We start from the raw sequence: 25,975 nt of genomic DNA, 5'->3' as shown, positions 1-25,975 counted from the left end.
ACCCCTTCGGATCCCTACATTTGTATCTTTGGGGTAAATACCCAGTAATGCAATTGCTGGATCATATGGTATTTTCAACTTTTTGAGGAACCTCCATACTGTTTTCCAGAGTGGCTGCACCAGCTTGCATTCCTGAGAGTGACCCTTTTTAAACCTACTCACCAAATGACAAGGAATTGATCTTACCTGCGAGAGTCTGCAGTGGCAGGGGCAGATGAGAGGCAATTTCTGTGCACGCTTCTCTCCTACATACCAGAGACACAGTCACATGAGGGGCTCCAGCATGGCCCAGCCCAGCGAAGACCAGCCTGGGTCGCATTCCCCAGCTGTGGCCAAGGAAGGTCGGGAAGCCAATTTCCACTCTGTTGGAGAAGTGGGTTTTTTCTGCCAGGAGGCAGGCTGGACCCCAGGGCTGCCTTTCTTGCGGTCTCAGGTGTGGGCCATACAGCATTGATCTGGTCACAGCCCTTGCTCAGAAACCATCCATGGCTCCCCATTACCTGCAGGAGTAAAGCTAAACCCTTGGACTGAGTCTAGCCTTGAGGTTCCAGGTTCCAACCCCATCTCCTTCTATGGTCTGGCCAGATACACAGTCTCCACTCCCAAAAAACTATGCCTTGAACATGCACCTTATCTGGTACTTTTTCCTCCTCTGTGTTTTGTTCACCTGCAAAGTTCTCCCGTCCATCTCTAAAGACTTCCTCTGCATGATTATAAGCCCTTGCACATAATCTACAGTGTGTAATCTGGTCTAAGAATCAAGGACATAGGATCGACAGGGAAAATCGACAAGCCTTCACCAAAGCCTTCTGGCTTGGTGACTCTTCAAGAAAAAAATAAAAGCATACCTATCCAAAGTAGGGCACAGTGTAATTACAGTCACTCTGGGTATGTATATATGTGTGAAAAATAAGACCGAAGGAAATACAGCACGCTCAAACCCTCTTCTCTGGAAGTATCTCCATAATGATAACAGGGATAGTGATGATGATGATGGTAGCTCACATTTACAGTGTATGTGTGTGATTTTCATGATGGGAGAAACAACTGCTGTTTTTAGCACATTAGAGTCATATCGCTGTAGATGGACAATTGGTTTCATGCAGTTAAAGGCAGGTTCTGGACACAGGCGCTTGAGGTCAGACCCCTCACCCCCACCTTCCCCTGGCCAGTCCAAGCTTCCACAGCTAACTGGCAGCAGGGTGGCGGTTAGGAGACTGGACCCTGGAAATCAGACTAGCCCTGCCCTTGCTGTATGCCTGTACATGGTTCCTTCCTCTGTGCCTCGGTTTCCCCATCCATAAGATGGCCATCACAGCAGAGTGCCCACCTCCTCTGCAGACAAGTTTGAGAATGAAATGGGATGCATGAAGAAAAATGTTGAACCCAAGGCCTGGCCCATAGTAGGTGCTAAGTAGGCGCTCTGGCCCTAATGATTATTCTTACTATTTGTTATGAATTTGTTGGGGGATGCTCAAAGGCCGCAGACAGGCAGTCCCCTCAAATAAGTACTTATTTAGAAGTCCTCTGGACGGAGGCCCAGAAAACCAGCATGTTAAAAGGATAAATAGTCTCCGAGCGCGCGGACAAAGTCTGGGACGAGGGGGAGGGGACTGGGCACAGGGAAGGGTTAAGCCTCAGACAATGGGCGCCGTCTGAACTAACCAGGGCCGCTCCTTTGAGTCGTGAGAAGAGCTATTTTCTTGTTTAAAGCCTTAAAGAGCTATTAAGTTGGGCAAATCACTGGTAAAACAGCTGGAAACCTAAGTAGCAATTTAAACAGCCCACGGCTCTTCCATCCCGAGGTGGAATCCGCGGGCCCGGGCCCTACATTGTCTGGACTAAGAGGATTGAGCGGACCTCTCCCTCCGCGGCTCTTTATTGAGCAAATCCACAATTTCTACCCTCCTCCTCCTCCTCTCTCCCCCTTTATTTTCCAGGGAGCAGACGGAACTCTGATTTTCCCTTCTTTCTCCCCCAGCCCAGAGTCCGCCCACTCTTCCTTTATGCTGCAAGCAATGAAGGCCTCGCCTCGCGGAGCCCCCGCGCACCAATGGGCCCGTAAATAAAACATGTTTCATTGATCAACTTCAAAAAGTCTTCGGCGGGGCGGGGCGGGGCGGGGGCGGGGGTGGTCTCGGGCCGGCCGGGGAGGGGAGGGTGCGGAAGCTGCGGGGACCGCGGGCACCGAGTCTGCTGCTGTCCCCCCACCCCCCCGGGGCGCGATGCCGCAGGCAGCTGCCTCCACAGGAGGCTCCCACCATTCACTCTCCGCATTCACCCTCCGCGGACAGAAAGGAGGGCTGGGTTGCTTTAAATGTTTCCTTTTATTTTCCCTTAATCTCCCCACAAATAAAAATTGGGGCCAACCAAACAGAGCTCTGGCCTTAAAGCAAGTCCCCCACCAGGAAAATGTGGCCGCCAGCTTCCACCTTCCATGGTATTCATTCCAGCAACATCCGAGCCCCTGAGAGCCCCCCCGGGGGGGGGGGCATGGGGGACTCAGTCAGGATCATGGGTGGCCGGCCCTCGGTGGACCCCGACTGAGGGACAAGGCACTGGAGCCCACAGACAGTTGAATCCCTGTCTTCAGCAAAAGCTCAGGGAGCACCTACTATGTGCTGGGAATCTCTATTGGTTCGTTTTATTTTTACGGATTTTGTTGTTGTTGTTGTTGTTGTTGTTAATTGCAAAAGCAGTGAATGCCGATTGCAAAACTAGTCCATGATACACTATGGGTACACGGTAGAAAGTAAAAGTTCCCACCGGGACCCTCCTATCCCACTCCAGGGAGGAAATTGATGTTAACACTCAGATGTAGCTTTTTGAGACTTCTTTATACAAATACAGGCGCACACAAGCAGAGAGCAATTTTTGGTTGTGTTTTTGCAAACACAGCTTCACAAACCCATCCTGTTTTTAAACTTGCTTTTGTCACAATGTAGTGGGAAGTTTTTTTCCAGAAGCTCTTCAGTGGTTGCATATTAATATTCTGTTGTGTCCGCGTCGTGATTGACTCAGCCATTACCCTGCTGAAAGCTGTTTGGATTGTTTTCCAGTTTTCCTTGTCTATAGCAAGTACCTCTGTAGATTCCTGGGTGGGCAACTGTTGTCTCAAAAGTTGTTGCATTTTATTTTATTTTTCCTTTTTTATAGGACACGTGGATGAAGTTGCATTATATAGGTTAATCTTCACTGTTCAACTCCATACATTTTATGCAGGTATATATCTGACCAAGATATGGAACATTTCTGGCACCCTGACCAAGATATGGAACATTTCTGGCACCCCCAGAAGTCTCCTTTGTGCGCCCTCCCAGTCAATCCCCCAAACCTAGAGGTGAGGAAGGAGACTTTCAAGTTTTGACAGATAAGCCCTCCATAAGTACTGCTCCAATTTACCTCCCGCAACAGTGTCCCGGACTGCCTGTCTCCCAAAAACCTCTTCAGCTCTGGGTGTTATTGACCTTTGTCTTTTTGCCAATCCCCTTGACCTAGGTGACCCCTTTGATGGAAGTGGAGCCAGACTTCTTTTTCTCCAGCAGTACCCTCTGCTTTAGAAATTCCCCCCCCCCACCCCCGTAAATTGCCAATTCACATCCTTTGCACATTTACTCCGGTCCCTCAAGAATTCATTCTCTTGGCCACCTGGAAGCTTGGGATGGGTCTGAGCTCCTTCCCCTCCCCGCACCCGGCTTCACATTTCCAAATTCTTTACCCTGTTAGTTAAAGAAGAATTTAAGTGTCCTCCTATGTTTGCTTCCAGGTACTCACCTTGCAGTGTTTTTACCCTGAAACACCTTGGAGTGTCACTTAGCCTCCCTGGGCCTCAGTTTCACCATCTGTGAAATGGGGATAGTCACACCTCGTGGCAAGGGTGTTTTGGGAATGAAGGGAGGTTGTGACCGGCTGGGGGTATTGAGAATTGGGTGAATGGTAGCAGCAAGAAAGGTGACCAGCCCGAGCCTTTACCAGATTCTTCCAGCCCTTTTTCTGGTTTCAAAATGGAGCCCCCAGAATGGAATTCCTGTCACGAAAGGGCAAGGAATGATCGGGGATCTAGAGGCTCTTGGGTCCACAGTGGTGAGGACCCCAAAGTTTACTTGAAACCAGTTTTTTCAAATCCTTGTGGCCAAAAAGGGTCTAGGCTGTTCTTCAAAGAATGTCCCAGAGAAGCTTAATAGGTGCCTCACAATTAAAATAAAGGAGGTGAGGGAATGTGGTCAAACCAATATGAAGCACACGGGGCCAAGCAAGGACATAGGACGTCTCTGCTGCAGGATCTCCTAGAGCCCTTAATAAAGGCTCATAGCTGGGACGATTCTCCAAGAGGACAAGATGTGTATAAAGTGAGGTCGTTCCCAAGTGGATTTGACCCTGGACTCCCCAGAGTAGCGGGCTTTTGCTCTCAGAGAGAACCACCTGCAAAGAAGACTCAGGGTAGGGTTAAACAAATGCCTTGACCCTATTCATAGCATCCCACCCAGGCCAGAGGGATCTTTCTAGAACACAAATTTTCCAGGTCATTCCCTTGCCTAGAGCCCTCCCCTGGCCCCCCACCACCTTCAGGATAAAGCTGGAGCTCCTGAGGAACCAGACTGTCCTCCCTTGCCCACGCCTTTGCCTCTTGGCCCGAGGAACCTACGTGCAGCTGGTCTCTGTTTCTCAGGATGTTTTGCACCGTTCCTCCACTTGGAAAGCTCTTCAGCTACCAGCCACCTGTTGAACTCCTATTCATCTGACAAAACCCGACTTACCTCCTCTGTGAAATTTTACCCTCACACATGCCCTCTTCCCCATCCCAGCAGGCCTGCTGCTTTGACCTTAAAACTGCACCTTTACCTTAAAACTGCACCTTGTACAGGACTCTCTCAGAGGTAACTATTTCTATCCCTGACTAGACTCTAACTCTAAACTCCTGCAGGACAGAAACTGTGCCAAGAGCAGTGTTCAGCATAGCTCAGCTACGCTCAGCTCAGCAAGAACAGTGGGTGCTTGGTAAATGTTTGTTGAATGGCTGATTGCATGTCACTCTAACAGAATGTCACCCCCAAAAAAGCACAGTGGTTTCAGAGTACTGGTTTGATGATGTGACTTTCTTCTCACCAAGCTCTGTGGTTGATTATCCAGTACCAAAAACTCAAAAAGGAAGTTAAAGCCCAGTCACTGGTTTGGCAGGAAAGGGACAGCCAAAAATGCCACTGTCCCTCAGGCTCCAGTGAGGTGACATCCTTCAGCAAGTCCTTCCTGAGTATGGTGACAGAGGACAGCATCCCTTTTCCTCTCCCCGACACCCTTGGGGGATGGCATTCTCCCTGCTCTTCAAGGCCTAGTGTCAGTGCCACCTCTTCCCAAAAGCCCTCCAGGAGGCATGTAGCAGGCTCTGGGCAGAGGTTTTTTTTTCTTCTTACTTCTCTCCTAGAGTGGATATCTGCTATGCTCCTTCTGGCTCTGGCACGTCCTTTGGAAAACCCCCAGCCTCCTCTAGCCTGCAGTCTGGTGGGTCCGTCAGGCAAGGCATCCAATCCACCCCGGCCAAGGTGGGCAGGGGACCCTATCTTGACCCTCTAGACTCACTCCTGGGAACTTGAATCTTGACACAAGGACAGAGATCTGTGGAGCCGATTCATCTTGGGCCCGGAGAGCATGGCCCTCTTTCCTGCTACCTGAACTCTTAAGCTGCCTTGTCCTGTTTTTTCTGAGGTCTGTGTTTTAGGTTGTCCCTTTTTCTTCCCCCCAAAGGTACCCACCTCGTTGCAACAGGTCTCGTGTACTTGAAGTTATCGAGACTCACATTCTGTCACTTGCAACTGTGCTCCTCATTTTCAAGCCGTGCTTGTCGCCTGCAACCCATGCTCTTCATCCCACCCAGGTTGGCATCCCCCCTACTCTTCTTTACATCTGTTTCTTGGCACCCTATCCTGTCTAAAATTTATATCAGTATTTATTGAGTGCCAGCTGTATGCCAACAACCATGCCAGGAACTTTATATGTGTCATCTGGTTTCTCCCTCGCTGAGCCCCTGTGATGAGAGCTTTTCATTCTCCTTTCACATATGGTGAAGCCGAAGTTCAGAGAGGCTAAGGAATTTCCTTGAGGTCACACAGCCAGTTACGTAGTTGTGTCCACGCAGGTCTAAAACCAGTTCATGTGGCCCGTTGCAGGAGACCTGCAGTATAGCAAAGAGAAACAAGGGTAGATTTGGGGAAACAGGGCCCTCTGGCTGGAGTCTTGGCTGCTTCCTGTCAAATTCATGTGCGAGTCTCCCTCTCCAGCCTGAGCTCGTCATGAGCAGGGACCACGTCTCTTCCTGTGTCCCCAGGCTCTGTCATCCTTTCTTTCCAAATGAAAGGCATCTTCCTCCATCTCTGTGGGGCGCCAGCATAACTGAGTACCTCTTTTTTCTAACAACTTAGGCAGGACCAGCACAGCCTGGGGACTAGGGCGTGGTGAGAAGGGTGCTTAATTTTCTTGGACTCGGTTTCTCCATCTGCAAAATGGAGGATATAAAACACCTGATCTCAGCCTTCGACTATGAGGATCAAACAAGATGATGGGTGTGAATGAGTCTGGTAAGCTGGAAAGTCCCACACAAACACCCATTGTCACTATCAGCATGGCCTGCCCTGTGAGACTAGTTACCAAAATGCTCAACTGACCTTGGGGGCAGAGCCAGAGAGCCCAGGTCCCCTGGTCAAGCCCTCTCAGGCCAGCTTTCTTCACTCCCCCAACATTCCTGAGAGATAAGACTGCCGGCAAGAATGCCATAATGGCTCATTGTACACGGGGAGCCGCGTCCATCTGCAGCCTGGCGTGGGAGGCTGTGGGAGACCTTTATCATGGTCACACAAGCCCCTCCTCCTTTGTGTTAGGGACATTCTTGAATTGAACTAGACCAGGCCTGGGACCCGAGAAGGGCTGGCACCTGCCATTAAATAGCCACCCAGGGCAAGGGCCCCAAGGGTGGGAAAGCCATCATGGGTCTCTGGACCCAGAGCCCTTGACTTCTTTTTGGACCCTAGGAGACCCACCCTGGGATGTCGCTGACCAGCACCAGTGTCTCCTGATTGTATATCACCGCTGCCACCAGCCAGCCCAAAGAAAAGGTTTGAGGGGATTCCAGAGCCATTCCTACTCTCTGCGCCTCCTCTGCTAGACCACTTGCTGAGCACTGGCGTCAGAAGGCAGGGAAGGGGACTAGTGACCCCTAATTCACTCACGGGGTCCTCGCTCTGCACCAAGTATTAACGCTTCTGCTCTGTCTGAAGCTGTGAGGCCCTTCCCTGGCTTCCTGATGGTTCTGCGTCCTTGGAGGACTGTATGGTCTTGGGTTTTGAGGGTTGCTTGCAACTCAGGCAGGTAGCATCTTGGGCAGCAGCCCCGGGAAGAGTGCCGGGCAGTGACCCCAACAGGCAGAGGAGATTGAGAATATGGAGAGGGGTCCACAAGTTCAAGAAACACTGAGGAGGTGACATTGACAGGTCACGTTAACACCTTTCTGAGAAGCAGTTTGGCAATACATGTAAGGAGACAAAACCTGTTGACTCCCTTCCACCCAGTTATACCACCTCCAGGTTTATTTCGAAGAGATGATCAGAGACAGGCAAAGATTTAGGTACAGGGATGCTCCGCTCAGTATTGTTTATAACAGCAAAAAATTAGAATCAGCTTAGACTGGTTAAGTAAGTTATGGTGCATCCTTGCAACGAAATACTATATAGCCAGTTTTTTAAATTCCATTTTAAAATAAGATTTAATGCTCATGGTTCTGAATGAAATGAGAGAAAACAGGTTGTAAAGCCCTGTGTGTGGAATGAAACTCGAAAAGCACACTGAGCAAAAGAAGTCAGAGGAGAGACTGGCTCATTATGCATGATGCCATTTTTACAAAGTTCTAAAACAGGTGAATTTGATCCGTAGTCCAAGACATCAGACCCATGGTTGCCTGAGTTCGGAGGGTTAGGGTAATTGATGGGAAGGGCAAGTGGAGATTTGGGGAATATGGTAAATGTTCTTTATTTTGATTGTGATGGAAATTACACAGGTGTGTACATTCGTCAAAGCTCACTGAATGGTGCAGCATCTGCGGAACATTATGGCAGTTTCTCAAAAATTAAATATAGAATTCCCGGGGAGCCTGGGTGACTCAGTCGGTAAGTGTCTGCCTTTGGCTCGGGTCATGGTCTCGGGGTCCTGGAATTGAGCCCCGCGCCCCACTTCGGGCTCTCTGCTCAGTGGGGAGCCTGCATCTCCCTCTCCCTCTACCTGCTTGTGCTCTCTCTCTCTCTGTCAAATAAGCTATCAAATAAATAAATTATATCTTTAAACGTAGAATTCCCATATGATCCAGCAATTCCACTCCTAGGTGTATATACCCCAAAAGGATTGAAAACAGGGACTCAAACCAATATTTGCACACTCATGTTCATAGCAGCATCATTCAAGGTAGTTAAAAGTGGAAACATCCCAAAAGTCCATCCACAGGTGAACAGATAAACAAAATATGCTATATACTAAGAAAAAAAATATATCATTTTGGCCTTTAAAAAGAATAAAATTCTGATCATGATACAACACGGATGAATCTTGAAAAATTATGCTAGGGGTGCCTGGGTGGCTCAGTCGTTGGGCGTCTGCCTTCGGCTCAGGTCATGGTCCCAGGGTCCTGGGATCGAGCCCCGCATCGGGCTCCCTGCTCAGCGGGAAGCCTGCTTCTCCCTCTCCCACTCCCCCTCCTTGTGTTCCTGCTCTCGCTATCTCTCTTTCTCTGTCAAATAAATAAATTTTAAAAAAAAGAAAAATTATGCTAAGTAAAATAAGCCAGACACCAAAGGACCAATATTGTATGATTCCATTTATATGAGGCACCAAAATCGTAGAGACAGAAATTAGAATGGTGGGTGCCAAGTTCCGGGGAAAGGGGAGAATGCAGAGTTAGTGTTTAATGGGGACAGGGTTTGGGAAGATGAAAAATTTCGGGAGACAGATGGTGGTGAGGATCGCACAACAACGTAAATGTACTTACTGTCACTGAACCGTACACTTAAAAATGGTCAAAATGGTAAATTTTGTTATGTATATTTTACTACAAAAAAATTTTAACTCAACAAACCATGCACTTAAACTGGTGCATTTTCTTTTACGTGAAGTATGCCTGTATAAAAATAATTTGAATACAAATTTAAAAGAGATAAACACAGAGGTCGGAAAAATATGCTATATGTGTACCATGATCTTAATTTTATTTTTTAAATGTATACACTCACAGAAAAAAGACTGGAAGGAATCTAGGAAAAGATTCATTGTCATCCTCTCTGGGTCTTGCCTGTGTTGAGCAGAGAGAACTTTTAATATGGAAAAAGTGTGCATTTTAGGTAAAAGGTGTTCTTGCACAAATCAGCATTTGCAGGGCATGGGATGAGAACATACTCATGCCCGAATGTGAAGCACACCCAAGCCCACGTCTGTCACACGATGCTGTTTAAATATTGTTGGCGGCACAGGTCATCCTGGTGGGGGACTCAGAACAGGCTCCGCTCTAGTTAAAAAAAAAAAAGAATTCGAACAGAATTTAAAGATCAAGTCCACTCCATGACTCTCTGAGCCAGACTTCTCATCTTGGCATGGTGGCTCCTTTTGAGATTCAGGTCCTGGTCCAAGTATCACCTCCTGGGAAAGAGCTCCGTTGACTGCCCTCCACCTACAGTGCCCCCACCCCACCGTCAGTGTATCCCACCGCCAGGCCTCAGCCCCCCGCATAGCCCTCATCACTATCTTAGGCTTTTTTTGTTTCTGGTTTCTTGTTGTCTGCCTCCCTCAAATGGATCGTGAGCTCCAGGAGGGCAGGAATCCAGCCTGACCAGCTCACTGCTGTATTGCCAAGACCTAGAACAGTGTCTGGCACAGAGCAGGTGCTCAATAAACATCCTTTGCATGACTGGACTACCGGGCCACCGTGTTTCAATGCTGACTCTGTACCCGGGACTTTACAAGTATGATCTTAGGAGATTCTCAAGTGTTCTTGGTTTTACTAATGAAGATCCTGAGTCACAGAGCTGCTATGGCTTGTCCAAGGCCACACAGCAAATAGGTGACAGTGCATGGATTCAGGTCCTGATCTGCCAACCCTCTGCTCTTGCCCTCTACTCCACTGCTGATCATCTAAGACTGCAGGTCAGAGGGAGGGTCAAGGGACTCTAGACAGGAAATCAGGAGCCCACAGCTTCCTCTTATCCTGACTCTGATTGGCTGGATGACCAAGGGCAACATTTCCCATTCATTCATTTATTCATTAATTCATTCCTGTGTGGCCTTGGGCAAGTCACTGAACCTCTCTGGGTTATACTCCACACCCATAAATGAGGATAATAGCACCTACCTCATCTGGTGATTGTGGAATTACATGAATTAATATATGCCAAGTGTTCAGAACAAGGCCTGGATGTGTCATTTGTCAATGGTGTCAGTTCATGGAGACACCCCCAACCCCATGCATTGATTAAGCAGGACTCCTTGGTTTCAAGAGACAGAAACCAACATAATTGTCTTAAGAGCAGAAGGGATGACTCAACCAGGGCCTCAACACTGTCAGGTCCCTCCTTTCCCCTCCCCTCTCCTTCTCTGCTCTCTCTCTTCTCTTTCCCTCCTCATCTCTCCCCTCTGCTTCTCTCTAACTGGTGGATCCATTCTCTCAGGCCAGCTGTCTACACCGTGGCAGAACCACATGACTGGCAGCTCTGGACACACCCACCCTCACTGCTCCATGCCCGCATAGGAAGCAGTCACACCCACCAGCCCATTTAGAGACTCCCAGGGAAGGCATCTGATTGGCTTAGTCACAAATCCTTGCCCAGACCAATTACATGCTTGGGGGCATGGGATGCAAAGAAAGGCCCATCCTGAGCCACCTGTTCACTACTGGGCCTTGGCGTCTGGAAAAGATACTAGATTGGGGCGCCTGGGTGGCTCAGTCGTTAAGTGTCTGCCTTCGGCTCAGGTCATGATCCCAGGGTCCTGGGATCGAGTCCCACATCGGGCTCCCTGCTCAGTGGGGAGCCTGCTTCTCCCTCTCCCACTCCCCCTGCTTGTGTTCCCTCTCTCGCTGTCTCTCTCCCTCTGTTGAAAAATAAATAAAATCTTTAAAAAAAAAAAAAAAAAAGATACTAGATGATGGGAAGTCTAACTAACCTGCTCATCTTGACCTAAGGAGGAGACAGATCTATTAACCAATAAGGTCCAGGTTTCAAAGCTGAACCAGTACCCATGGTGGGGGGATCATGGAGGGCCAAAAGGCCCCGGATCACCCACTCTGAGCCCCTGAGGACAGGGGTCTGACTGGCCAGTCCAGCTTCCCTATGGGGCACAGAGGATGAGAAGGCCAGGAGAAAGTGGGCAGCTGGATTCACTCCCCAAAACCCCGAGCCAAACAGGGCAGCTCTGAAGACAGGGCATCTGAGCCAAGCATTGAGTCTGGGTCTGCCAAACACATGGATGGGAAGGGCATTAGGAGAGGAGGGAAGGGAGCAGGCTGCAGCTCAGAGGTGTGAGGCACCATGGAGTGGACAGGAAGCATGGGAATCTACCAGGCAGGGGGTTGAGGATGAACAGGTCTGCAGGGCCCCATCTCCTGGGGCCTCGGTGGATTTTGTTCTGTAGGCACAAGGAGTGGAGAGGTCAGGTCAGCCTTTGGAAAGCTGATTCCGGGCCAGCCTGGAGGGATGAGTTTGAGCCTCTGTGGAGTCACTCGGGTGAGAGCTGGTGTTGTCTCAACAAAGCCAGTGGCTGAAGGGATAGAGATGAGAGGTCACGAATATAGAGCTGACAAGGCTTGGTGTGGGTGGTGAGGAGAGAAGAGAGAGGTGCTACTCCAGAGGCAAGGAGCCCTGAGGGGACGTGACCTGGGCAGTGGGGTTAGAGGGGCCTGAGGGGGTGGCAGATCTGTGAGGCTGGGCCTCAGTTTCCCCATCTGTAAAATGAGGAGTGTGGGCTGGGCCACCTCTAGGATTCATTTGCATGGGGTGTGGGGTGTGCAGGTGAGTCATATGATCCCTCACTTTCCACTTCTACTCAACCCCTTCCCAAAAATGAAGTACTGCTATGCTACATGGGGAAAATATTTTTTGCACCTGTTAGAAAGATGAGAGAGCATAAAGTTCAGCCCCATGAATTAGGAACTGTTACAGTCTGTCTGGCCGCTATGTAAAAACCACTTTTCTCAATATCAAAGCCAAAAAAGTAAAACTTTGTGCCTTATAGAGAGGAGTACCCTAATGCCCTTTGAGCCTTTGAGAGGGTTTTATTAACAGGTAGTGGTTAAGAGTGTGTCATCGAGAGTCATGCAGACCTCAGTTCAGATCCCGCCTCAACATTTGCTAGCTCTGTGGTCCCAGAGAAGTGGCCTGAGTCTCTGTTTTTTTAGGTGTAGAGTGGGGGTGGTGGTAGTCTCAGCCTGTCAGGATGAAATGACACAGTGCACAAGACACTGAGCACAGTGCCGGGTACTCAGGGACACTAGATACACAGTAGCTATTGTAACACATGGGGGAGGAGGCAGCAGGGAGGACAGAATATGCTGTGTGCCCAAACTCAGGTGGGTTATTTCAGGGGAGTCTCTGGACCGTGAGCTGGAGATGCCCAAGGTCCTGGGGACTGAGACCCTCATTTGACAGCTGGGGGCTTGAGCCAAGAAACCCAACTTGTGGGGCCCAAGGTCATGGAGCGATTGCAAAAGAGATTCTCCTCAAAGGTCTAAAGAAGTGTGCAACATGGGGGCATCTGGGTGGGTCAGTCAGTTAAGCGTTTGACTCTTGATTTCAGCTCAGGTCGCGGTCTCAGGGTTATGAGATCGAGCCCTGCATCAGGCTCGGCACTGGGCATGGAGCCTGCTTAAGATTTTCTCTCTCCCTCTCCTGCTGCCCCTCCCCCCTTTCCCTTTATTAAAAGAAAGTGTGCAACATGAGGGGGGATTATTATGAAACCCCTTATTTTTAATAAGAAAGAACAACAAAGCTTCTAAAGTCTTGGAATGACATTTTATGCTCACAGAGAACTTTATTTTCTCAAAGAGCTTTCACAACTGTTATTAATCAAGAGACTTCTTCTTGAGGAAGTTTTCTTTTTAAAGTAAGGTATTCTTTTGCTGAGGACTGGAGTCAGCAGGAACACCCCGGTGGCAGGGGCTGTGTGTGCGCTGGAAGGAAGCCTCCTCTGCCTTCTCTCTTCCTGGGACATCTATGAGGTGTCACCAGGGGGAGCCAAAGGGCCCCAGAGGAGAGCCCCCCCCCCCCCCCCCCCCGCCCAGCTTCCCCACCTGGCAGAGAGGATGGGGTTGGCCAGGAGGGCGTGGGCAGCTGGATTCACTCTCCCCAAACCCCATCAAATAGCCAAAAAATCTTTATCCACTCCCTGGGGCGATGTGAATTCTTGGTTAAGTGATGTCTGTCTTGTTTCTTTGTTCATTCGTTCAACAATAATTTCTTAGGCCCGAGCAGGGGGCTGTGACCCCAGATGCAGATGGGGGGTGAGCCCCGCCTTCAGGAACTCCAGTTTGGGAAGAGGCAGACGTGAAACCCAAGGTGAGCCTGACTGTGATGGGACAGCCCCCAGGTGTGTAGGAGCCCAGAGGAGGCCCTACACCCAGCTATGGGACAGGAGTTGAGGGTGTGTGCAGAGAAGAGGTGAGCTCTGTGAAGAAGGACGTGAAGGGTGCTTCCGGCAGAGGCAAAGGTTCAGGGGTGTGGGAGCAGGATGTCTGTGGGGGCCTGTGGTTACACAAGGCTGGGACTGCTCCGGGTGCCTTGTTAGCTGCCCAAAGCGTTCAGGGCTTGCTTGGAAGGTGATGGGGAGCTATGGAGTGTTCCCTCCCAAAGTGACTGTTGGAATCATCCCTGAGCCTCCACTCTCCTAGCTCAGTTTCCAGAGGCTCCAAGATGCCCCTGGCTGGAGTCCAGGCATACATGTTCTCACCCGGCCAGCCAGGTCCACCACACAGATGCTGCCGTCTCTGTGGGCAGCTCTCCACCATGTCACCATCACACATTTGCAGTGCTTTAGAGTTTGCAAGGTCCTTCGAGAACACTCACTCCTTGGTCCCCACCTTCTCAGTGGACCTTGGCACATTCTCTCGACCATCAGGAAAATCTCCTTCTCATATTTTGTGCCCAACTCTAGGGTCTAGGATGCCTCCCTAGCCACCCCAGGAGCAGATGTAACCAACTGTTTCTCTGCCACGGCCTTTAGCACATTCACGGAGACTTACACGTGTGTCTCTTCTCCATCCCCGTCCCCTGCTCCCTGGCTCCTCTGCACAGACCACAGTCTCCTCCCGGAAGGAGCCATGTTTTGTCCATCTGCCCACCTTACAGGGGGCAGGCTGGGGACAAGAACTCGATATGAGTAAGAGCTGCCCCCAGATTGTGGGGGTCACAGTCTAAACAGCTATCACACTGCATCCATTCCCTCCTTGATCTAGAGGGACTGAGCCTGCTGCCATCAAGCTTGGAAGGCACCTGGCCAGGAGCGAGGTGCCCCTGATGAACAGGCACTTTTTCAAAAAAAGATTTTATTTATTTATTTATTTGACAGAGAGAAATATAGCAAGAGGGAACACAAGCAGGGGGAGAGAAAGAGGGAGAAGCAGGCTTCCTGCCAAGCAGGGAGCCCAATGTGGGGCTCGATCCCAGGACGCTGGGATCATGACCTGAGCTGAAGGCAGACGCTTAACGCCTGAGCCACCCAGGCGCCCCTGAAGAGGCACTTTAAAAGACGTCGTTTCTGGTCAGTTAGAGGCCCCACAAAAGGACCTCGCCCTCAAACTCACATCGCTTGCCCTTGTCACTGATGCACAAGACAATGTGTGTTTCTAAGGGAGCTTTCTCCCCCAGAAACAAAAACCACACAATTGGGAGGAGGACAAAATAAAGCCTATAAAGATAAGGGGGTCCCCGAAATTAAGCTACCAGCTAGGAGTGACCATGCAGAAGGAAATGTCTGGAGTGACAAGGCTAAGGCTTGGAGGAGGCAGAGAGCAGCACCTCCCTCCCCTCTTATTCCTGGACAGCCATAGCTGGCCCTTTCTGGTCCCCCAAGTTGGGGACCCTTTGCCTCAGCCACCAGGCCAGTGTCACGAGCTATTTGTGATAGGAAGTCAGGTTGGGAGTGAGGGTGGCTGGACACAGATTTAACTTTTCAGAATTGCAGTGATTGTCTACAGAAGACCATGTGAGTGTGTATGCAGGAATTTGTGTCTGTGAGGATGTGTATGAGTGTGTCTGTATGCCTGAGGGGGTGTGTTGGGAGGGGTGTGTGTGTGTGTGTGTGTGTGTGTGTGTGTGTGTGTGTTGGGGGCAGGGAAGGGAGCTGGTATGGAAAGGAAAGCTAGGCGCAGACCCAGGCGGGCAGAGTGGACAAAAAGAGGAAGGTCTTGTCTTTGAGTCGGGCCTGGAGAGCAGGAGAAGAAAAAAGGAGCTCTTATTGGTGGTTGTCAAGGAGATGGGCCTTGGGGTTTGCTGAACTTTCTTCCCTTAAAGCGTCCTGCCTGGGGCTGAGAGGGGCCATTTATTTCCAGCTGTGCCTCCCGGGCGGGGGTCTGGGTCCAGCCCCAAAGGCCACCAAGTGTCAGGTGTATTTCCCAGGCCAGGCCAGAGCGGTGCTTGGGTGGAAGGACAGTGATGGTTCCTCCAGCCCCCAGCCCATCAACTGCCTGCCCGGGCCTGTCACTGCGGAGGCCCCAGGCCCTGAATACTCAGGGCATCAAAGTGGGCAGGCTAAGGGGTCAACCCACAGATGGGCTGTGTCACGGGCAGGGACTGCCTGCAAAGTGGCATTGTCCATCAGGGAGCTTTCCAGATGTGGATCCTGCAGCTGTCCTATGACAAGCACACTTATGAGCCATTGTCCTTTGGGGAGCGGTAAAAAGTTCATTTGTTTTGAACGTCTATTTTTAATCGATCCTCATAATTTTTTTCCTTTCGTTCACCGCTGCATTGCCCTCGCTGGGCGCACAGTAGGTCCTCAATAAACATTTCCCGACTGGACGAGTGCACAATTCTGCTTTGAGCGTTCCCATTTCTTTCCCTGCAAATGGATGTCTCCGGGCCTTTCTCGACCTCCGAGGGCCGCTCGGCAGGCTCCCTCCTCTCCCTAGAGTGTGCGTGTTGGGGAGATGGGAGGGCTGCCCCCGGAGGGACGGTCACCCTCGACGACTAGGGCATGGGGGGGTGGGGGCAGGGGCCGGGGAAGGGAGCAGCCTCCGAGCGAGCCCCAGCCCGGCGGAGACTGTGCACCCCGCGGCCACCGGAGCGGGCCCCGGCCCCCACCCCACAACCTGCCGCCCGCCCCGAGGGGAGGGGGCGCCCCCGACGCCCGCCCCTCCCCCCCGCGGGCCGGCGGCCGGCGCCCATTGGCCGGCCGCGCGCATAGCCCCGCCCCCGGCAGCCGCGGGCCAATGAGCACACGGCTGTCAGCTCGTCAGCCGCGCCGGCTCGGTGGCTGGGAGCCCGAGCGGTGGCCGAGGAGCCAGCAGCGAGGAGCGCTCGCCGAGCGGCCGGTCGGAGGGGTCCCCGCGCCCCGCACGCCCGCACGCCCGGCCGGCCCGGCCAGGCTCGCAGCGAGCATGGGCGCGGCGGCCGTGCGCTGGCACTTGTGCGTGCTGCTCGCCCTGGGCGCGCGCGGGCGGCTGGCGGGGGGCAGCGGGCTCCCAGGTAAGCCCCGAGCGGGCCGGCGGCGGGCTCAGGGCGGCGGCGGGGTCCCGGGTGGGCCCCCGCCCCGCGCCGTCGAGGGGGCTGCAGCCCGCGCGGCCCCGCGCCCCGCCCCGCCTCTTTGCAAAGTAACTTCTGGGGCCGACGCCGGGCGCCCCCTCCCCGAAGCTCCGCGGCCCGGGGGCTCCGGGAGCCCGGCGGGGCCGCAGCAGGGGCGGGACGGGCTGGGGCCCCCGGGGGAGGGAGTGCGAGGGCGGGAGGAAGAAAGAAAGCGCGACGACAGGCGGAGGGGAGCCCCGGCGCTCGGAGCGCAGGCGGGAGGGAGTGGGGACCCCGGAGCCCGACGGGCGCTCCCCCAGGGGAGAGGGGCGTGCGGGCGGAAGGAGGCCCACAGGGGAGACGGAGAGGAGGGGAGCCAAGGAAAAGGACTGACCTAGAGAGAAAGGGGATGGGGGAGGTGGTGGATAGAGGGACGGACGGACAGAAAAAGAGGCACGGAGGGAACACACAAAAGGACACAGAAAGAATCCCAGAGAAAGACAGACACGAAGAGTAGGGAGGAGACCAGAAGACCGGAGGGGAAGGAGGAAACCCAAGGGAGAGAGAAGGAGGCAAATAGGCAGCTGGAAGGAAAAAGACAGATAAAGGGAGATGTGAGGGACGGACTAAGGGATGGGAAGGAAGAGAGAGGAGGAGAGGTGGAGGCCGAGGGTACAGGAGAGAAAGAGACAAGAGGACTGGGGGTGGGGGATAGGGAGGGAGCAAGACAGACGGATGGGAAAGACAGAAGTGGACATGGTTGGAAAGCGATGGGCAGACAGACAGACAGACAGGAAGGGGGGGTGCAGAGGGACTGACACAGAGGGAAGGAGATGGATGGGAACCAGAGGGAGGGGAGACCAGACTTGGGACCTCAGGGAGGAGGCCCAGGAGAGGGAGGCAGGAGGCACTGAAGGAGGAAATGGGGGGATCTGGGATCCGGGATCCGCAGCATTTGGGGCATGGGTTGGGGCAGACAGCAGAGGCTGGGGGGGGGGCAGGATTTCACAGGGAACTCCCCAGCGCCCTCTCCTTCCCCTCCCACTCTCTTGGTTGTCTGGTAGGGGTGCTCCCACAAAGCTGAAAGCACAGTGTCTCCTCCCACAGCTTTGGAGGAGCTTCCTCCCTCTCTCCTTGAGGGGTGGGGGGGTACCCTGCCTGCTTCTGTTCTCCTTGGCTTCCCCCCGCCCCCGCTGCCATGCTGGGCTCCCCGAAGTCTGTGTTTGGTGGCACAGGAATCTATTCCTGGGAGTCGCACCCTGACTAAGGATGCCAGGCCATTTAAACTATTTCATAGTTGGAGGCCACGGAGGCTGGGCCCCCTGTGGCCCACAGCCCCCACCGTGTCTGTAGGTGTCTCTCGCCGACTTTAGGATCCTTCGCCCCTGTTTGGCTGTTTCTGTATGTGCCTCTCTCCACCTCTCTGTCCCTCCTCTGTGTCCCACCCCCTGAAAGCCTTGTGCTGTGACGCAAACCAAAGTCAAAGCAAGCAGCGAGGGAAGGGCTGGGCTGCCCTCTGGAGGGAGTCCCCAGCCCTGGGCAGGGAGCAGGGGCAGACCATGGGAACAAATGGCCTGTGGCTCCTGTCCTCCACAGCCCCCACCTAAAGTCACGTTTAGGAGATGTGTTGGGAGTTGTCTCCCCCCGCCCCCCAGCGAGTCCCGTGGCTAACCTTCATCCATTTCCCTCCCCACGAGGATACCTGCCTAGGTCAGAGATTAGGGATTAGGGGCAAAAGGGGCTCCAGAACACCAGGCAGTTTCCCTCCCCTCGTTCCTGTACACTGACCCTTGGGATGTGATCCGTGGTCCATTTCCCTTGCTGGTCCTATCTCAGAAGTGGCCCCAGGCCTCCCCACTGGAAGGATGCAGACTGGCCCTCCCTGGCCTCTGGCTTCCTGCCCTTGAGGCCGTGCTAACCCTGCATGGGGGTCCCTGTGTTGTCACTTCCCCAGAAGGGGATGTTCTGCTGGCCTGATGTTCCTGCTGGCCCCTGGCCATTTGATGGCTGGCTCTGGCCTCCTACTCTGACTGCTTCCTGGCTCCCGTTCCCCCTTCCCCTGGCAGCTGTAGAGGACAGGCTGCTGACCTGAGCAGATACAACCACCCTGAGAAGTGACGCCACCTGCTGGGTGTGCCTGCATGCGCGTGTGCGTGTGTGTGTGTGTGTGTGTGTGTGTGCGCGCGCGCGCGCATGTGCATGTGTAGGGAATTTTGCTCTTATGCTTCTTGTTGATGCCTCTCTTCCTTTGGGGGAGGCTGGAGCCCTTAGAGACTTAGAGAGGAGCTCTATTCTCTTAGAGAGGCCCCCCACAGATTTAGAGCCCTGATGCCAGCCAGGGGAGTAATTCAGAATGGACAGTCTCAGGAACCCGACAGTCTAGGGGAAGACTGGAGTCGTGAAGAGAGGAGGTCGCTCCAGGACTTCCCCAGACTTGCCCCTGGGTGACTGCACTCAGGGTAGCTGCTGAGGGTTCCCTGTGCGGCCCTTCTGGGTCCTTCTATCTGCCACCATCCTTATTTTATTCGTGACTAGCTGGAAGTAACATGGCCCATAGAAAGCTCTGGATCTGAGCTCCAGTCTTGGCCCCTAATGAGCTACTGACCTACAGCAGACCTCTCTGGGCCTCAGTTTTCTCATCTGTAACCCATATTATAACTAAGGTTCTTCTGGCTGTGCTATCCTGTGTCCTGAGGGTCCTTTTCCCTGTTTGAGCTCTGTGCTGTGTGTGTTGTGTGTGTGTGTGTGTGAGAGAGAGAGAGAGAGAGAGATGGGTGTATAGACAGAAACACAGAATCTATTTTGCATTACTTTGGCCAACAGCTATTCCAGACTGAAGGTGTATATGTGTGTGTTGGGGTGGGAGGTGGGGAGTGCCAGGAGCCCTCAAAACCTAGACTGAACTTGAGTTTGGAAGTTGGGATCTGAGAGCCAGGTGCTAGGTGTCTGAGGTGGAGAGGAGAAAGGATGGGGAGGTGAGAGCCACGGACGAGCCCGGTCAACCCCACTGAGGGTGTGGTTGCACTGCTGGCCACCGCAGGCGGGGGTGTGGAAGCTAGGTGAAGAATCCTCTATTTCCACAGCCTTGGGCTGAGTGGGGTCAGGTCACCCCTCTGGGCCTCCTGGCTTGGCCTCTGCTCGCTGTTCCATTCTAGCCTTGGTTTCCTGCCCCTGCCCCACCCCCCACTGTAACCCCAAGGGGATAGATTTAAATTCCTCCAAGGCCCTTCTGGCTCTGAATTCTAGAATAAGGAGACTGGAGGAGGGATGGAGCAGTGCTTGTGGGGAGAGCAAGACACACAGAGAGGCTTTCCTGGCGGTGCTCCTAAGCCTCGGGTTTTGTCATCTCTCCAGCAGGAGTAATAGACCGACTAAATGGGACCGTCATGAAAATAAATGGGAGCCCGCATTTAGGTAGCATTGTGTCTGGCACAGAGTAGCTGCCCCCAAAATGCTACCAGCCGCCACTTGTCACGCCGGATTGTCGTGTGATGGCTATTACTGTTAATTACCCCAGCGGTCGATGGAAGGTGGGGGGGCAGAAGGAGCTCCCTGCCCCCAGCCATTACTGCCTGCCACCCGGTCCACACCTCACCAGTGGTTTCCCCTCTCCCCTCCCCCCAGGGCCAGTCGACGTGGACGAGTGCTCGGAGGGCACGGATGACTGCCACATCGATGCCATCTGCCAGAACACGCCCAAGTCCTACAAATGCCTCTGCAAGCCGGGCTACAAAGGGGAAGGCAGGCAGTGTGAAGGTGAGCCCAGCCCGGCCCTCCCAGCCAGACCCCATGGCTGCCACGGCCCCCGTATGTGGTCAATGCCCGCCCCGTGGTGTGCCAGCAGTATAGGCCTCACTCAGCCTTGGGAGGGAGGCCGGGGGCTTCTTGGGAACTTGAGCTGCTTCCCCGGAGGGAGGAATTTGGAGTCAAAGGGTACTTAACTCGTGCTGGGATTGAAACTTTTGTTTCGTTTTGTTTTAAATGAGATGAAGTGTTGAATGATATGTTCCTCCTTCTGTCCCTGATGGGTATGTGTGGGGTACAGGCCTGGGGTAACCCTCCCCCCAGGTCCCTAACTTCGAAACCACCCATATCACCCCGTGTGGCCTTAGCTTCCCCAAAGGACCTGCTTAGTGGCCAGCCACAGCGTTTGTGGGCTGGCTCGGGTACGAGAGCTTGGGAAAAGACATAGATTTGTGCCATGTCCGTCTGTCTGTCCGGCCTTTCTTCCCTGCACCTGGGGTTTTGGTGTGACTGTTTGGCACTGGAAACTGCCTTCCTGGCAAGCTGGAAGTCAGAGAGAGAAGAGTAGCCTTGGCTGTCTTTGGAGCCAGGACTCTCCAAACTGGATGGAACTCATGGGAGCATCTGTCAGGGAGGGGCTGTGTGGCCATTCTATGTGGTTCTGGGGAAGCCCATCATCAGGGAGCTGGAAACCGCTCTCTCCATGACCCGTGTGCACACCCGGCTGAGAATCATTGATCCAAATCTTCCCTGTCTGTCCCCACTTTACAGATGAGGAAAGTTGAGGCTCCGAGAGAAATAAGACCCCAGGTCCTGCAGGGCATGACGAGTACTAAACCCCAGGACCTGAATTTCCACTGCACGGCTCCCTAGCATCTCGTTTGCTTCTCCCCACGTTTTGCCAACTTACTTTTGCAAAGCGTGAGACTCATATTAGGAAAGCGACCCATGAGAGTACGATGGGTGCCCATCCCTTCTGTATAAGGCTTTGTAGGAGCTGGAGCTTTGTAGGAGATGCAGCTAGGCCTCCTTGGGGTGCTGACATGATTCATCCATCTCACTTGTTGGGCGTCTCCTTAAGGCTGAGTGCTGGGCAAATGGCAATGGCCTGGATCGTGCCTGGTTTGGCCACATCTCTGGCCTTGCTTGGGGCCCAGAAGCCTGAGTGCGGAGCTGGCGCCTACCCACAGACCTCTGGAAGGAGGCCAGGCTGGAGACAGGTAGAGGTCATGAGCAAAAAGCCTAGTGGCAAGGGCTAGCCCCCTGCTGGCAGGGCCTGGAGGACCCATGTGGCACGTGTGGGCTCTAACGTGACAGTTTTCTGACCCTCTGCTCCCTGCTCCAGTCCCAGTGCTCTGGCAAGGGAGGACCGAGGGCAACCCTCTCTCTCTGCTTGTTCAAGCCCCTGACCCAGCCTGTTCCTTCTCTAGCCCAGCTCCTTAGGTTTCCGTCCTGCTGTCCCCGGACCTGGAGGCCCACACTTTGTGTCCTGCCTGTCTCCCTGAAGCCCTTCGGAGTCCAGCTTTAGCTCTCCACTCTGCCTGAGCCCAGGTTGGGAGTTAGACTTGCTGGCTCAGTATAAGGTTGGGAGAGGAGGAGGCTTGTAAATGTGCTTCTGGAACGGCCCAGGGGCCTCTATGTCTTGCTAGTCTGTGTCCGGCCTCTGCCCCTCACCTCCTGAAACCCTGAATAGCCCTCGTGTCCTGGCCACACACCCCCACACGAGGCCGCGCCATGTTTCTGAGCCCCAGCTCAGGTCTTCCCCCCCTACCGGGAGCCCCTTTTCCACCCTTTGTGTCCTGGCCAATTCCTAATCAGGCTTTAGATTTGCCTCCTCTGGGAAGCCTTCCCTGATACCTCTGCTTCTACACGATTACACATATACACACCCACACAAAGCCACATTAAGTGATTTTCTCCATCATAGCACTTCTTTTTGTTTTTTAAAGATTCTTTGGGGGGAGCAGAGGGAGAGAGAATTTCAAGCAGACTCCATGCTGAGCGCAGAGCCGGACGAGGGGGCTTGATCTTATGACCCTGAGATCATGACCTGACCTGAGCCAAAACCGAGAGTCAGACGCTTAACTGACTGCCCCACCCAGGCACCCCCCATTATAGCACTCTTTTTTAATTTATTTTTATTTTTATTTTTTATTTTTTAAAGATTTTATTTATTTATTGACAGAGAGAGACACAGCGAGAGAGTGAACACAAGCAGGGGGAGTGGGAGAGGGAGAAGCAGGCTCCCCGCTGAGCAGGGAGCCCGATGCGGGGCTCGATCCCAGGACCCTGGAATCATGACCTGAGCCGAAGGCAGACACTTAATGACTGAGCCACCCAGGCGCCCAGCACTTCTTTTTTTAAAAAAAGATTTATTTTTTTATTGCAGAGGGAGAGCACAAGCGGAAGGGGCAGAGGGAGAGGGATAGAGAATCTCAAGCAGACTTGGTGCCAAGCAGAGCCTGACGTGGGGCTTGAGCTCATGACACCGAGATCACGACCTGAGCAGAAATCAGGAGTCAGACACTTAACCTACTGCCGCCCAGGCGCCCCCATCAGAGCACTTCCACCTTTGGATTATAATTATGTGTCGTGCTCTCCTGTTGAACAGTAAGCTCATTTATTGGGGGCTGGCCATGGGCTCAGCATTGGGGCCCACCACACGGAAGTTGTCCAACTTGGGCTCACAGTGAGCCCCCAGATTGCCTTTCAGGCTTGTCCCCATCTTCCCCGCTCTGGGGGCAGAGGCTGGCATGAGCATAGGTGTGCAGAAAATGTTTAGTCTGAGTTGGCTGTCTTTTGCCCAGACTGGGGTTCCCAGGAGGTGAGGAGCCACATAGATAGAAGCTGCCCACGGAGGGGCTGTGCGGGCGGCAGGGAAGTGGCAGGCTGGTGCCGTGTGAGGACCCGCTCTTGTCATGGTGTCCTCTCCACCCTGTCTAATGGGAGAGGAAAGCAAGAACAGGCCCGGCCTCTGGATGGGAGTCTGGGTTGCAGCCCTCCTCCAATGTGAAAGTCTAGGTGGTCATTTGCCCTCCTGAGCCTCAGTTTCTTCTTGTGTTATATGGGCCTAAGATACCCCCCGCCATAAGCCGTCCTGAAGATGGAATGAAGTCCTGTCCATCACGGTGCCCAGCTCACAGTAGGCACTCAGGATACAGTATGCGCTCAGTACACACATGATGGTTCCGTTACTGTCGTTGCCACCATCTCTGTCATCTGTTCTCACCACCTCTCACCGTGGCTTCAGGCTGTGAGAGGTAGTGTGAACAGACTCGTCTGATGACATCTTCAATGGTGAAGACCTTTGAAGATGGTTCAGTGCTGCCTGCCTCAGAAATTATAATGATAGCACAACCTTGCCCTTCCCCTCAAGGAGCTCTGGATCTGGGTCGGGCTGCATGAGCTGAAATTATATATCTGTAGAAATTCTTAATCAACAGGGTCAAATGGTGGTAAGTCGGTACCTGGGGAATGGGGCGCCTGGGCGGCTCAGTCAGTGAAGCATCTGCCTTCGGCTCAGGTCACAATCTCAGGGTCCTAGGATCGAGCCCCACATCGGGTTCCCTGCTCCACAGGGAGTCTGCTTGTCCCTCCGCTCCTCCCCCTGCTCATGTGCTCTCTCTCTCTCTGAAATAAATTATAAAGTAAAATGTTAAAACAACAGTATGGAGACTAGTGGTCAAGAACTGAGAGGACACCATTTGGCCACTCACTCCCTAAACCCTCCGTGAAGGTTTTGGGGGACCTGAGTGGACACTGTCCCACTTGCACTGAGGTTTTCTCCCCCCTGAGGACAGGCATCAGTCAGAATTAATGGAGCCTGCTGGAGTGTTCCCCCACGGGCCATCAGATCCCCCACCAGCTTCCCCAGGAGGACCATGCAGAGATTTCTGGAGGCTTTGAAATCTGGAGGGGCTGGCCAGTCACATGCAGTGGTGGCCTGAGGGAGCTTGGAGATCATTCAGATGTTCATTCACCTCCTTGGTTTACAGTTGGGAAAATGGAGGCCTGAGGAGGCAGGGGTGTTGCATGAGTTGGGACCAGAGCCCAGGTTTGGTAGGCCCATTTCTCACTCTGTGTTCTGCAAGCGGTTATTGCTACCTGTAGCTCTCTGCTCCGAGAGGAGGAATAGGCGCTCAATATGCAGTTGGGCACAGTGGTTAAAGCATGGACTTTGGAGACAGATGTCATGGTTTCAGATCCTGTCTGTGGAGCCTGGGCAAGTTACTCAACTCCATTTGTTTGTCTATATACTAGAGATAACAATAATATCTACTTCACAGAGATAGTGTGAGAATTAAACGAGGTAGCGGGCATAAAGCATTTGAACATAGCCTGGTACATAGGACACGCTATGTGAGCTTTACCTGCTGTTCCTGTGATGATGGTGGTGATGATGATGATGGTGGTGGTAGTGGTGGTAGTGGTGGTGTTGATGGTGGTGATGATGATGGTGGTAATGGTGGTGATGATGGTGGTGGTGGTGGTGGTGATAATGGTGGTGATGATGATGGTGGTAATGGTGGTGATGATTATGGTGGTGGTGGTGGTGGTGTTGGTGGTGGTGGTGGTATTGATAGTGGTGATGATGGTAGTAATGGTGGTGATGATGATGGTGGTGGTGGTGGTGTTGATGGTGGTGATGATGATGGTGGTAATGGTGGTGATGATGATGGTGGTAATGGTGGTGATGATGGTGGTAATGGTGGTGATGATGATGGTGGTGATGGTGATGGTGGTAATGGTGGTGATGATGATGGTGGTAAGGGTGGTGATGATGGTGGTGATGATGGTGATGATGATGGTGGTAAGGGTGGTGATGATGGTGGTGATGATGATGGTGGTGATGATGGTGGTAATGGTGGTGTTGATGGTGGTGATGATGATGGTGATAATGGTGGTGATGATGATGGTGGTAATGGTGGTGATGATGGTGGTGATGATGATGGTGGTGGTGGTGATGATGGTGATGATGATGATGGTAGTGGTGGTGTTGATGGTGGTGTTGATGGTGGTGATGATGATGGTGGTAATGGTGGTGATGATGGTGGTGATGATGGTGGTAATGGTGGTGTTGATGGTGGTGATGATGATGGTGGTAATGGTGGTGATGATGATGATGATGAGGGTGAGGACAAGGATGTTGTGACCATGTTGGTGATGACGATGGTAATAATGATGGTGGTAATGATGATGATGGCAATGTTGGGCGATACTGATCACAATATTGATCATCATCATCACGTTGATGATGTTGATGCTCATGATAATGTCGATGATCATAATGTTGTTCAATATATGAAAAGGGGTGAACCTTTGTCTTTTTCCAGCAGTTGCCAGGATCTAAAATGGCTGGGAAATGGGGTGTTCTGGCTCACTGACTATTCAGATAAACCATATGCATACGTCCATATCCCCATAGAGATATACAGACCCGTGTGCCATTCACAGATGACCATTCACCAAGAATGCACGATAAAAATTACGAGTGA

The 25,975-nt window shown here is 52.7% G+C and overlaps 1 protein-coding gene across 2 annotated transcripts in view; it reads left to right on the top strand.

Annotated features, from left to right (window-relative positions):
- Positions 1-16,488: 16,488 nt before the first annotated feature.
- SCUBE1 (signal peptide, CUB domain and EGF like domain containing 1) overlaps positions 16,489-25,975 on the top strand; it is a 138,527-nt gene continuing 129,040 nt past the window's right edge. The window contains exons 1-2 of one of the 2 annotated variants that reach the window (XM_036088362.2): positions 16,489-16,700; positions 20,361-20,492. In XM_036088362.2, the coding sequence (XP_035944255.2) occupies positions 16,613-16,700; positions 20,361-20,492 (220 nt within the window). In that variant the 5' untranslated portion in view covers positions 16,489-16,612. The remainder of the gene's footprint in view (positions 16,701-20,360; positions 20,493-25,975) is intronic. The other variant, XM_036088363.2, reaches the window with a different exon arrangement.

Source organism: Halichoerus grypus, chromosome 6 (genome assembly GCF_964656455.1).
Source record: "Halichoerus grypus chromosome 6, mHalGry1.hap1.1, whole genome shotgun sequence".
Taxonomy (NCBI): domain Eukaryota; kingdom Metazoa; phylum Chordata; class Mammalia; order Carnivora; family Phocidae; genus Halichoerus; species Halichoerus grypus.
The sequence above is the reverse complement of the archived record's forward strand: the minus strand, read 5'-3'. Positions and strand labels throughout refer to the sequence as shown.